Source organism: Melopsittacus undulatus, chromosome 7 (assembly GCF_012275295.1).
Source record: "Melopsittacus undulatus isolate bMelUnd1 chromosome 7, bMelUnd1.mat.Z, whole genome shotgun sequence".
Lineage (NCBI taxonomy): Eukaryota > Metazoa > Chordata > Aves > Psittaciformes > Psittaculidae > Melopsittacus > Melopsittacus undulatus.
This window is the reverse complement of record NC_047533.1, coordinates 71,191,275-71,205,245: the sequence shown is the minus strand read 5'-3', so window position 1 is coordinate 71,205,245 and position 13,971 is coordinate 71,191,275. Positions and strand designations below refer to the sequence as shown.

General features: G+C 37.4%; 1 protein-coding gene across 1 annotated transcript in view; it reads right to left on the bottom strand.

Annotated features, from left to right (window-relative positions):
• LOC101871956 (N-deacetylase and N-sulfotransferase 3) overlaps window positions 1–13,971 on the bottom strand; it is a 55,901-nt gene that overhangs the window by 16,395 nt on the left and 25,535 nt on the right. Inside the window, exons 5-7 of the mRNA XM_005147938.4 lie at window positions 13,177–13,305; window positions 2,404–2,586; window positions 244–340 (exon numbers count right to left, since the gene is read on the bottom strand). Of these exons, the coding sequence (XP_005147995.3) occupies window positions 244–340; window positions 2,404–2,586; window positions 13,177–13,305 (409 nt within the window). The remainder of the gene's footprint in view (window positions 1–243; window positions 341–2,403; window positions 2,587–13,176; window positions 13,306–13,971) is intronic.

Sequence of the window (13,971 nt, the reverse complement as noted above, 5' to 3'; positions counted from 1 at the left end):
TTACTCATTTTGACATAAAGCCAAAAAAATCTCACACACACCTGAACCCTGCATTTTCAATATATGTAATGCCTGTTGTTGTAATTGACATTATTATGCTGTATTTGAATGATATCTGAAAACTAAAATATGCTATTAGATGATCTAGATCTCTGCACAGTAGTCTCAGTAAGAAGTGATTACTTGGTATAATTATTTTAACTTACACACAGCCTATCTTGTTGAAATAGAATAAAATCTCACCAGTTTTCTGGGGTCCTACAACCAAGAATTTTGGTAATCGATCACAGGTTTTTTCTTTCGACCAGATATCTTTGTGCCGTTTGTCATCACAGGGATTCTGAAACGGAGAACAGCAACTAAGAATTTCACTGATAATCAGATTTTTTTACTAATGTACAAATACTCTTACCTGAAAATATTATTTTCCCTTATGTCAGAAACCCATGCTATGTATTAAACTATTTCAGTGATTCAGAAAAGTATCTGCAGTGTAACTGAGCCAGAAACTGTATCTCTTAAGTGTTTGCTTGGGTTTTTTTAATGAGACAAGTAAGTTGAAGAAATGTAGTTTTCATTTTACATGTGTATAGTTGTCCTGGCTATCCAATAGACCCTGGGACGAGATAATTTATCCTATGAAATGTCAGTATGTTCAGTGGAATTGGGACAAAGACATTCTGATCCCATATCTTAAGTTGTGGGAATAATTCAAAATCAATTGTTCAATTGCATACAAGATAGGAAGGCTTGAAATTGCCTTGTATAGTTATTGTTATGATGTATTATTATATTGTTATATTATAATCTAGTTATTGGCTTGAATAGTTATCTAGTTACTGATATTTTCTTTTACATTACTGTAACAGCTACCATCCTATCCATGCTGTAGCTTTAAACTGAAGGAATAAATGAATTATAATTTGTCTTTCTGTTCACAAATACATTTTCTGATCCTTCAATTCAAATCAGTAACACTTGGTGTTATGTAACATTATGTAATTTACATTATTTACATAATGTTTATGTAAATTTACTTAACGGAATCCTTCTTTTGCTCATTTGCTGCTTTACAACTGAAGCACTTTAAATCTGTTTTAGAAATGCTACCTGCTAACAGTTTTTGATACTGTTGTTTGGCAGTACTGCACTAAGATGAAGTTTACAAAGAAAGCAACTGCATTCAGATTCACGTGCATTATAGACAAACCCCATCACATTCAGTATGTAATAATCACTTTTACTTAAAAAATTCCTTTTCTAAGTAATACTCATTTTTCAAGTCACCTGGCTACAGGCTGATTTCCAAGATTCTCTCTTAACATTATGCGAAATTCTTGACATTTTTCCTCCTAATTCAACGTTTTACTCAATAACTGCATGAATTTCAAGATGCATATGTAAGCCCAAATCTGCAGTCTCACACTCGGATTCTAAGTTGGTAATTCAGTATCCAGCACTAGAAAACATTTGAGTAAGCAAGTTTAAATACATTATGTTCAATTTAGTAAAGTTTCCTCCTTAGAATATTTCTACCAAATACCCTCAACAGGATGGTATTTGGCATACATATTGTCACTGTAAGGACACATGTACCTACAGCACTTGGACATTTCATGGAATTGGTTGAACTGTCACTGAGCATATGCAAAAAAGAACAGAACAGGGTTCACCACTTGCAGCAGTCATTTCCCTTTAAGGCCTGTGTTCTTAGTGCTGGATGATGGACTGAAGATGTACCAACTACATGGTCAGTGCAGGCTTCAGCCTTAGTGGGTCTTCATGTTCCTGATATTTTCAATTTTCTCACTTCCAAGTGCAGGATAATCAAACAGCAGAGTTGATAACATCAATGCATTATGTGCTGCTGAACCTGTTTGGGCAGTTCTCAGCCTTTTGTGAATGACTTTCCTATTTATCTAATCTATTTTTACTTGGCTAGTCAGTTTTAACATTAAGGTAGCCACAGTCTTAATGCTCTTCTCTCTTTTTGGATGCCCTCTTCTCCTCACACCCTTGGAGAAAAGTTAATTTCTTTAATGGCCAATTGCTAAAGAACGCATATATATTTCTCTGTCAAATGCTTCACACCTGTTAGCTCCAAAAGGAGAAGAGAAATAACACAATATATCTTTCCTGCACCTCCTGCATTTCTAAAAGTAACAAATAAAATGAAAGATAGTTTTAATTACACAGTTTAATACATATTAACTTCACAACTTTTTATGGAGATTTAAGTGATGGGAAACAATCAAGTACACTGGTGTCAGTGAGCTGCTCTATGGAACCAACTAGCAAATCTATAAATGTTACTACTTTACAAGAAACAGAAGCAAAGAACTTCACAAAACCCACCATCAAGACGATGTTCTTTCTGATCTCTTCATCATCAAACCTGCCTACCTGCCAGAGAGGGTCCTTCTGCTCAGGAAACAGTTCAAAATACTTGTGGGCCAGCTGAACGGGAGGAAGAGTTTGCAGTTTCAGGTTTGTCCAGGTATTAACAAAGTTGGCCAGGTTCACAAAGGTGTATAATCCCAGGCGGTCGTTTCCGTAATTGGACAAATGTGTCATGAAGATGCTAATCTTTAGAAACAAAGAAAGCAGACAATGATTATTTGTGTCACTAGATGGCAGTGTAACCACAGGTAACATCAATTTAAATTGCCTTTTGCGCTTAGCACTGCAAGACTGAGCACATTCACATAGATCTTGCTGTCCTTGCTCTTTGTTGAATTACATCCTCCTTCTCAAGTCCAGTCCATGCAATCAATGAAGAAAACCAGGGGACAGGTACTATGGGCTCTGTGTGAACTAGGATATACAATCCTACCCTGCGGTTGTACAGTATGTAAATAACGTTTATATAAATTTACTTAATGGACAATACAACAAAAACAATACTCACAGGATTACTTCAAGTGGAATATAAATGTGATACTAAAAATGTGAATTTCGGTTTTGTGGAAGAGTAAAGAGTCAGAGACCAAGAGGACAGCTGACCTCTATTGCTGTAATTTAAATCTCATTGCTCCAAAATTTTGCAGGACAAGTAGCGCATCTCTTCTACAAAACTATTTACATGCACTGGGCATATAGTCATATATCATATGCAGAACCAAACAAAATCTGAAACCTGAGTACTTTCAATTAATAGTGCATAAAGGGTTATCAGTTGTAAGGCTACTTATATCTGCTCTTTTGACACCTTACTGTGAAAGTGCTACTTGGATAAATCCTCCCCACTGCATCCTTTGCTCCAACTGCACTCTCAGGCTCCTAACAAAGGCAATACCTGCTGTGAAGGTTTCTAACAGGAAGGGCATGTCTGGCTATACCTAATCATGCCAGTGAGTGGAGCAGGAATACACAGACTGCAAGGATGGTCTCCCAGGCACTGAGGAAGGGCTGAAGACTGACACCTGTGTTGTCCAAAGTGATCCATTTTCAATGTAGTACCTCACTGATGAAAGTCTGTTCTTACACTAAAATCTGCAAATGCTTGTCTTTAGCAGCGATTTTTTTTAATAGAACTTTCCAAGATAAATTTTCTAGACTAATTTTCATTAAAACATTAGAAATGTGACTCTTTTATAAGTAAATCTGCTAATACCATGAATAGGCGAATTCTATTTAAAGTAGAACTTGATATAAGCCACTTTGAAAAGAAAAAGGGCTTATCATGCCCATAATTGTGAAATTTGGTAAAGAACTGAAGTTAATCTTTTGTAAAGGAATTTCAGCCTTCAATTTAGAAAAGGAAGAAGAAAATAATTAAAACATGGAATGTACAGCTGTATTATTTTGTTTCAGAATATTTAGAACACTGTCTTCCTTTGAGATTAAATGTTCAAAGCTACCCAACTTTTATTTTTGAACACCTGACTCTACCACTACAGAGTACTGAGTGGGAATTCACATTCTGTGAATAGACAGAAAATGTGTTTTATTAATAGTGTCCTTTGGTGACTCCTCTTGGCTTATAAAGTAAGCTGAGGGCTTCAGTTTATCTGACTCAAGTTGGAAGATACACACTGCTAAATTATTAGGATGCTATTGTTCTTTCCAAATAGGACTGAGTTAAAAATAACCCAAGCCCTCCCCACTAAGTAACCAATAATAAGCATTTTGCCAAATGTATATAACCATTTCAAGTTCCTTTTGTCATTGCAGTTCTCAAAGCAATAACAGACCAGCTATAGATCTACGTTGTTTTAAATAAAGATACAATGGGAGGGTTTCCACAAAAAAGGTTAACTCGTTTTCTTGACAGCCTCTTTCTTTCCTTCACATGGGCTGACCTCTGATATTTCTATGTCAGTTCACATCCTGGCAGCCCTTTACCTGCCAACATTTACAGCACTGCCATGGGAGAAAAAGCAAGAGAACTTGGAAAGATTTCTAGTGCAGGGAACATACACATTATTTTTTCCCTGAGGAAAATATGATCATAAAGAATGTCAAAGTGGAGACTGAAAAATTGATTGGATATAATATCATGAATAATTTCCAGCCTATGAAACTGTGTTAACGAAGGGAGAAAATATATCATAAACCTTAGTTCCATTTTTAAAGTTTTTGTTGGTTTCTTTGGTTGATTTTTAAATGTAAAATTGCTAATTATTTACCAAATGCTGCTAAATCTTGTAAAGAAGTCCATACTTAGCATAACCATATGGCAGCAAAAATATTAGAGATCAGCTGAAACTATCTTCCAGAAAAACCTGAACAAAAGGTTTCCTCCCCCGTTGATAGTGTACAAACAAGTTCCTAGCAAAATCACTATCAGCACCTCTGCAAAATTAGTCAACTACAATCCTGTGCTTTACAGAACAATGAAATACCGCTGATCCAGGGCCCAATTCATCTGAGCTTACCTGAGAAGAACTAAGTCTTGCCTCCAGCTGCAAAAGGTCTTTAAAGGCTAAGCTAGCAGCCTGTGTAACTAACAGGAGCCTGATGCTGCAATGGTCTCATTCCCATTAGCCTGAGAAGGATCATGAACCACTCTGCACACTAGGGATCCCTGTGAGAGGTGGCTTACAGTACACGAGGCCAAGCTGCCAGCCACTCTCTCATACTCTAGGAGCACTCCTGCGAGTCTGTTGACAACAGCTATGTAGCCATGGCACTGGGAGAGATGTGCAAGCCAATCCTCTGGTTTCCTTGGCTATGAAGAGAAAATGATGTCCAAGTGCCATTTTGAGGGATTTCACCTTGGCGCTGGCTCAGCTGCAAGGGATGATGTGTTGCTATCCACTTCCCTGCTTTCCCACCAAGCTTGCAGAAGGATGGAAATGCATATCATTACCCCTCCATTTGCAGGTAGGCAGTTTCACATCAAGACAAAACATAGTTACTAGTTTTTGTCTTCTGTAACTGAGTTATGATGCTTTGTTTTGCTCAATTATATCACATTCTGTTTCTTTCAAACCAGTTCTAACTAATGAACATGATTACTCTTTCTGCGTCAACTAACAGCACACTCTGCTATTAAATATTCTCTTAAAACCACTCTTGAAGAGATATAAAAGTAATGCTCTGTGGGCATCTCAAAAGACCAGATCTAGCAAATAACACTATTTTTTCAATAATCTTGCACCTCTGGGAAATGCTGTAAAATACTAAGAGAACATCATATATTTCTTCATTCCTTCTTCAAAAGGGAAGCAGCTGTGAATGGATTTATATTTACTCTAACAGGCATTTTAGCCTCCCATTCAGTTAAAAACAGCTTATTTGACTTCATTATTTCCAGCACTCTTCTGAAATAATTTCCTTCAGGGCATCTCAGCATTTTCTTTATCTCAGTGAGAAAAGGATCACCCTTTTTAGTGGTTCCTCATAAACAAACTATCATCTTGGTTGCACTTCAGTGCACATTCTCCACAGGATTTAGTATTTTTCATGAGGGGACTGAAAAGAATGCATGCAACTTTAAAATGATGGTTTGGGACTAAATCTGGCCTCTGGGCAGCAGCTCCTTTCTTGCTCCCACACATTTTCAGATCAGGAGAGCAAAAGCGCTTTCCTGTACTCTGCCTTCTCATGGAGTTTTATAGGCAGCTGTATGACCTGCTCCTTTCAGCTTCCCCTCAGCATTTCCTTCCCCAGAATGAAAGGGCAGAGGGCTATTTCTGTTTGCCCTCTTTCCCAAGCCCCGATTTTTCTGGTGCAATTCTGACTACTACTGCTGAGGTGTAGGGAAATGAGTACAAGCAGTGAGGAGAAACAGCCTTTACCTTTCTGAATGCTCATTCTGTGCTGCTTATCTCCTTACTACAACAACCTTTCTCAATTAGAGGTAATAGCTTCTAGGTCAAGAAATTAGTGTTGAGACTGAGCCACTGCTATTCAATCATGTGTATCAAGAAAAGATGAACCAGCATCATCTAACTTACATATCAGGAACAGAGAAAACAATAGATGATTGACAAACAACTTAAACAAAAAGAAAAAAAAGCAACAAGTTGCCCAGCTTCTAGTGAGGGATGTTGTTTTTACAGGCTGGATATCTTAAAATATATTGACCACTACAAAATCAAAACTACTATGATGCTGCACCTATTAAAATTATACAGTAAAAACACTACTAAGCATCTACAGTCTTGATAACTTGTGGGTTTCCTGACAAAACCAGCCTGCTTCCCAAAGTAATGACATTACCCTTAATTCCCAAGTGTGAGAAGCCCCTCTTACCAGCTTTGTGCAAGGTTTGAGTTTCTGGTTTCTTCCCCCTCAAGTCAAGTGGTCTCTATTTTTTGGAAAGACAGGGATGAGAGAAACCATTCAAGGACAGTGGCAAATACTTCCCCCACCACCCTTCTTCTTACCAAGTTCCCTGTGATGGTCTAGAAGGTCAAATTATGAAGCTTCTCTATGTTGGGACAGGATTGATTTATGGTAAGCAAGACTAACTGCTCTGATGGAAAATAACAGAGTGGATATCTTTGTGCTGGGCAGCCTGCAAGTATTCCCACTCCCTTCCATATGTCCGGATAAGCAAAACGTACCTTGTTCCATATTTAAACCCCATTTTACACAAACATTTTGCAGATGAACAGACTGCACTTATACCCCACTACTATTATTCTTCATACTCCTTTTCTGTTTATACCTCCTGAATGGCATACTGCATCAGGACTTTCTGATGTGGTTTCAGTCACAGTAATAATGCAGGAAAGAAATGGTGATGTCTACAGAAGAGTGAAACAAATTAAGCACAAAACCCTCTAGAACAATGACAAGCCTATAGAACAGTAGTCCACTAAGCCAGTGGTCTCTAAAGTTTTTTGAGGGCACACACTTATCTGTAAAAATTATCTGCACATGCATGCCCAAGGTATGTATATTTATTTATAAGTTATATACTTGTAACACTGAAGCTCCAACATGTATTATTCTCCCACTTTGGAGACCACTGCATTAAGCTGTCGGGTTTGGACTGTGACTCGAGAGCAGAGAGGAGTCCCTTTTCAAAAGGCAGCTCTACTTTCTTTGGCAAACATCAGGAAAGGCAAGGGAAGACTGAGACTTGAAATGACACTGATGCTGTTAAATGGATTTAGTGTCATTTTGGCATTTTAAATCTGGAACTAGAAAAGTTAGCATAAGAAAAAATGGTAATAAACACTTCTTGTGTACTGGGCACATCATTTTGTTTTAAAACTGCATATGAATCTGTTGCAGGCAATTGAAATCAAATAAATTTATGTTATTAAACCAGTCATCAAGGTACTTTTGTCATGAGCACTGTGTCACCCTCCAATCTGTGCAACAACAATCAAAAAGCAGTATTGAGGCCTTCCAGCTCAACGAAGTTAAGCACAACACTTTAAAATGAAGTTAAATTATGATTGACAAATAATTAGGATGATCTCTGCTAGGCACTAGAACCAGATGCATTACCAATTTAGCATATTGCTGATATTTTAGCTACTGAACAAACGTTTACAGGCCACAAGAGTACATCTAACTCTCAGAACGCCTATATTCCAATTAATTTGGCATTGTGTACACTCTGCAGTTCTGATACTGACTCTGTTACTCTGAACAGTTTTGTTTCAGGTATACAGAGACTCGGTAACAGCTGGTTTTGCCCCATTACAGTAACAAAGTGATAGAATAATGAATCAGATTGCAGTCTATATTCCATCTACAGTTGGAAGTCTATCTACAGTTGAAAGATATTCCTTTTAGACCTGTATGTTTCCAGAAAAGCTGTGCTCAATTCCACCAGTGTGATTCCAGCTTGCAACCACAGCTTGCAACTCCCCAGGTTGTCCTGCTGGCTTCACAGCTGACATGGATCTGCCCACTTGCAAAGACAGTAAGCCAACGAGATCAATTTGATTTACATAGCATTGTTTCCACTATAAATATAATTTCACTATATATATAGCCAGGGAAGACGTAGAAGAAGAAACAAAATTGCCTATTCAGTGCAGTTCTGAATTATTAATCTGACAGGAAACCAGAGTTTATTTGCAGGTGTTGCCAACACTTTTTTGCCTTTCTCTGTAAATTATGCATTACCTGTTTTGGCAGTACTGTCCAAGAGACTTGCTTCACTAACAGCTGTAAATCACTTGTACACGACTTTCCAGGGGAGAATAATGATGGTATCTTAGAAAGGTAAAGTTTTCTTACTGTCCAGAGTTCCAATGCATTTACTGTACACCATTACAAGGAATCAGCTCTAACGAGACAGGTAATCCTGTCTGTTCCACAGCCCTTCCCTGCTGCCTGCTTATTTAGGATTTTTTGTATATTGTCAATACCACCCACAAAATAGGAGACTCTGTCTGAGTGATTTCTGCAGAACAGCTAGGAAGGCGAGGAATACTTGTATTCTGCAGTCAACAAAAATGCTAGGCAAAACAGAATTCCTCCCCTGCCCCACTTCACAGTAACTCCCTAAACTATTGATGGAATTCTCAAGAGTTCCCAAAATGGGCACAAGTGGAAAAGGATGAGATGACAGGGGCTGGAGCACCTCCCGTATGAACACAAGCTGAGAAAGTTCAGGGCTGTTCAGCCTGGAGAAGAGAAGGCTGCGTGGAGACCTCAGAGCAGCCTTACAGTATCTGAAGGGGGCCTACAGGGATGCTGTGGAGGGACTATTCATCAGGGACTGTAGCAAAAGGACAAGGGGTAACGGGTTTACACTTAAACAGGGGAAGTTCTGGTTAGATATATGGAAGATTTTTACTGTGAGGGTGGTGAGGTACTGGAACAGGTTGCTCCATCCCTGGCAGTGCAAGGCCAGGCTGGACAGAGCCTTGGGCAACATGGTCTACTGGAAGGTGCCCCTGCCCATGGTGGAACCTGATGATCTTTTCAGTCCTTTCCAGCCCTCACCATTCTATGATTCTATGCAACTGTTGCCTTTCTCACTCACCCATGAGGTGGACCAAGCCTGCTGGTTTGAACTAGCACTGACTATTCATCTTGTTCAGAGTCACATAAAGATACAGTTAAGTCCTGCTGATGCTCACATAAATCCTCTAATTTTTAGTGCTAAAGGAGATAACTGCCTCCCCCCCCCCTTGCTGTAAATCAATTAGCTTAATAGCAGCTCTACGCAGTGTAACCTGGGAGAGGTATAAATTAAAGAAAAATACTACTTAGGACTAAATGCATACAAAGATTACAATTACTTTAAGATCAATCAGACACAAGGCCTAAAACGTTAACAGTCTTCCCTCTCGATCAGTACTGCTGTAATCATACGGAGAACACACAGCTGGCTACACATTAGTTTCATTGTTGAGCTATCAACCATTTGAAGGCTTTTACCAAACTCCTCTTCACAGGGCATTTCCCCTTTTCTTTAGATCTGTAGACACATAGTACTTTGTAAAGAAGTGTGTGAAATGCAATTACTATATTCTATTCTGTTTGTTTTTCTTGGGAGCAGAAAAAGCATAGAATGTTTTCATGAACTGTTGCTTTCCCTTATACATTGACCTTGTAAGATAGCAAAGCTCCTGATCTGTATCTTCAATACTTCAATGCATATTTTAGGACTGGATTATGTGTGCCTTCTACAAAGTTAAACCGACACATCTTAACTAATGCTACTGGAAAAGAAGCAACATACAACATTGTTTTAGACCACATCTCTCAAATTACAGTCTTATGTGAAGAAATATTTGGTATACAAGATTACTTGGATTTTAGAATCAAAATATACCTTCAATATCATAATTTGAAAACTAAATCACACAGATTAATGAATTGGAATAAACTTCAGGAATAAAATCTAAAGAACTGGTAGAAAGTAGAGATATTCCATTTCATATTGATCTACTTCACTAATTTTATTACTGAAACTTTGCACTTAGAAAAATAGCAAATTTTCCACATTAAAAGAAAATAAAACTAGTAGACCTGTCCTGTGTTTAGCCTGTTTATCTAGTGCAGCATGCTGCATACAGAAGCGGATAGCATCAGAGATATGTGAGAAAATAGTACAGGATACTCTACTGCTGGGAGAGGTGTGAAAAAATCCCCTATGAAAGTCTTCCCTGCTTTCAAGGGTTAAATAAAGCATAAGTCTATATGGAATCCCTGTCTTAGCAACTACCACAGGCAAGGAAATCCAACCAAATTCAATTCTGTATTTTAAATTTTCATAAGTTCTTGGTGTCAAAAAAGTTACCTTGAAAGAAGATCTTGACATAATTCTCATTAAAATGCTCATCCTCATTTAACTGGCTGTTCTCTGGTTTCCTGTTTCGAGACAGCTAACCAGAATTTACTGTCTAGATTCTTCATGCAATTTCAAAGCTGTTTCCATTTTTCATCTCTTTTCAAATATAATCAATCTTGATCATTTTGATTTCTCTTCAAACTGGAATCTTTCCAAGTCCTTCATAGTCCTGTTTAGTCAACTGCTTTCAGTTTTGCATGTAAGTTTGAGTCTGTGGAGCATTCTAGATGAAACTGTACCACGGATTTCTACAACTTTATTATACAACTCTCTGCATTATTTTCAACTCTATTCCTTCCACAGTGTGTCAATGCCTTCAAGAGTAAGGGACATCGATATACCTGTGTATTATCCATTTTGGGAAACTAAGTATCTATGAACTTATAGTTGAGAATATTACTTAGCTGACATTGTGATCATTCCTAGGTAATGTTTCTTCTTCTTAGCTTTGCATCAATGAAAAATAATGTTCAGGAATTGCCTCATAACATAATTTTTGCATTCTCTGAAATCTGTGTGTTTCATATTAAGATATCCCAGCTATTTTAATGAAACACAGAAAAGCTTATTAAATCAAAAATGCTACCTCATAATTAGATAAATTCCTAAAGTTACTTCAGTTTTCATTTTAATGCATAAATCTTTGCCCAATCCCTACTTTCACATAGTGGTATAAATACATATTTAACACTTAAAAAAAACCCCCACAAAGATGCAAGCCCTAATCTTGAAATTGGTTATGTGCCAGGTGGATGCTTAGAACTTTAGAACCTGTTCATAAGCAGATATTAAAACCAGATACATCATCTTTTCAAAGGCATTCCTTAAAAGGATTACAACAATTTGTCTTGGGAAATATTTGCCTCATATTCATTTACAGTTGTTTTTAGAAAACAGTGCATTTAACTTCTATTCTTTTAGCCTGCAGTGTTTTTGGGATATCGCAGTTCTCAGAATTAGGTGATCATACAATCTACACTGCGATGCGCAAATCAAAGACCTGATTGTAATATATAAAAATACATTACTTTAGTCACATTCAGAGATGTTAGGCAGGCATGATCAAACTTATTAACCAGTAACCATGGTTGCTTCACTGCTTGTCTTTCCCTCCGCCACCCAATTCTTTCAATTTGAAAGGCTTATGCCTTGACCAGCCGTGTTAAATTTTGCTTTCTCCCTGCTGTTGTAAAATGGTAAAATACTTTTTGGCTAAGTTGTGGCTGTGTTTCAATATGCAATACAGCTGGTGTTGACTCAAAATGTTACTCTATGTCTTCCTCTAAAGTGTCATTTGTTGTTAGTTAAAATCCATATATTGCCACAGCTGGTATGGTACCAATACCCTCCAGTTCAAGGAATTTTCCAGGTCTCCCCTCTGTTAACATTTTGTGCCTGAACTGGTATCTATCACTGAAGTTCGGACTGGGACTAGAAGGCAGACAACATTTGCTGAGGAAGGGAAGTTTTATTTCCTAATTTTGCTATCTGAACATGAAAAAGGCAGACAAACCACAGTAACTGCTCTCAAAGAACCAAAACTATAGTCTGAAAGAAGCTGATGCTGGAAAATCAGACCTGCACATAAAATGCTGAAGTAGCTGACAGAAGCTTTTTCTCCTTTGCACTTCCATTAAATTATGAAAGACTAAAAAAGGGCACAAAATATTTAAGATATTATTCCAAAGGATTTAAGTGGAAATATTTTTTGTTGCCTTTGGTATTCCTAGTGATTTGGAGTCCTAGTGATTACATTTGTATAAAACGGGTAAATTTATTTATATGTTTCATTTGGACTTCAGATGAAAACATCCCCGAAAAGCCTGTCTTAAAGGACAGTTTTGATGCCACGGACCTAATCCCGTGCCATTTTGGAGTACTATACAGTTCTCTTCTATCAGTAATTCTGTAGTTTCATAGCCTCGTTTGTTGTTTATTCTTCTATTAAAGACAAATGAAAGGTTAATTAGATATATTACCTGTGTGGTCCATTTATTTGCATTCTTTTATTGAAACTATTCTTAATCAGCACCTGAAATTCTCAAAACAATTAACCACATGCACTCCTTGCTTGTAACTTCCTCAAATGAGTGTTCCCAACATTTCTGAATATAAATTTGGCAGAAAAGGAGAACGGACTTCACCTGAGGTGCTCATCTCATAGTAATGTCAGTCCTTAACACTTGAATTCTTATCTCAGGGTTATTATTTTACTCAAACGTAGAGAGCAACATGAATGGCTGCTGCTACTACTGCATTACTGACAAAAAAGTCAAGAAAAGTGGAAATCATCCTTGTATAACTGACAGAATATATATAAAATTAGACCTGAAGTTAATTAACTGAAAAAGCAGAAGAGATCACTGCAAGATATCGTTACCCAGCAGATTAGCCTTGAAGCATTCAGGAATTTCTCTTTTCATTATTTTTTAACAACATTTCAAAAATTACACTGTACTTACTGGATTGAGAACCACTGTGAAGAACAACTCTCCTCCTTGAATACTTTTGTCTAGTTCCTTTGGGCCTCCAGGATACTCTTTATAGAAAATCGTGTGGGTGAATAAGCCACAGGTTTGCCTAGGAAGCACCTGAATTTATGGGGTAGAGGGGAGGGTGAGGGTGGAGGGGTGGGGAGTCAAGGTGAAATCATAAAACAAAAATATTTATACTTTTAATAGGATAATAAATGCCATGCAAGTAACATATAACTGAAATTATCCCTTTGCGATAACTGTTGGGTAGATTTGTCATCACAGCTTTGCCAGAAGTTGATCATGATCTAGTTGAATACACTGGCAGATCAATAAATAGCACCTACTAACAGAAATAACATTTTTATTATCAATGAAATCATAATGTCCAAAAATTCATCACATTTTGTTCGAAACTGGAGATCAAGTAGTAAGTTGCAATTCAGCAACCTCCTAAAGCTATTTTGTCTGTAACACCTGATCCTAAAACCAAGTATTTGAAGTCTGGTCAAAGATTTCCAAAATCTTAAAATAACTTGAAACATAATCCAAACTATTATGAGTCCATATTGTATTGGTGTTTTGTTGTTGGGGTTTAGTGGGCTTTTCTGGTTTTGTTTTGTTGGGTTTTTTTTGGCTTTGGCATCACCACCAATAATCCTACAGTGACACAGGATGAATTTTGCAGGTAATGCTCACATAATAAATGTGCTTCTCATTCAGCTTTGCTAAGTTTTGTGTGGCCAGTTGCAATATAAAGTAGCATAAACTAAAATACTATTA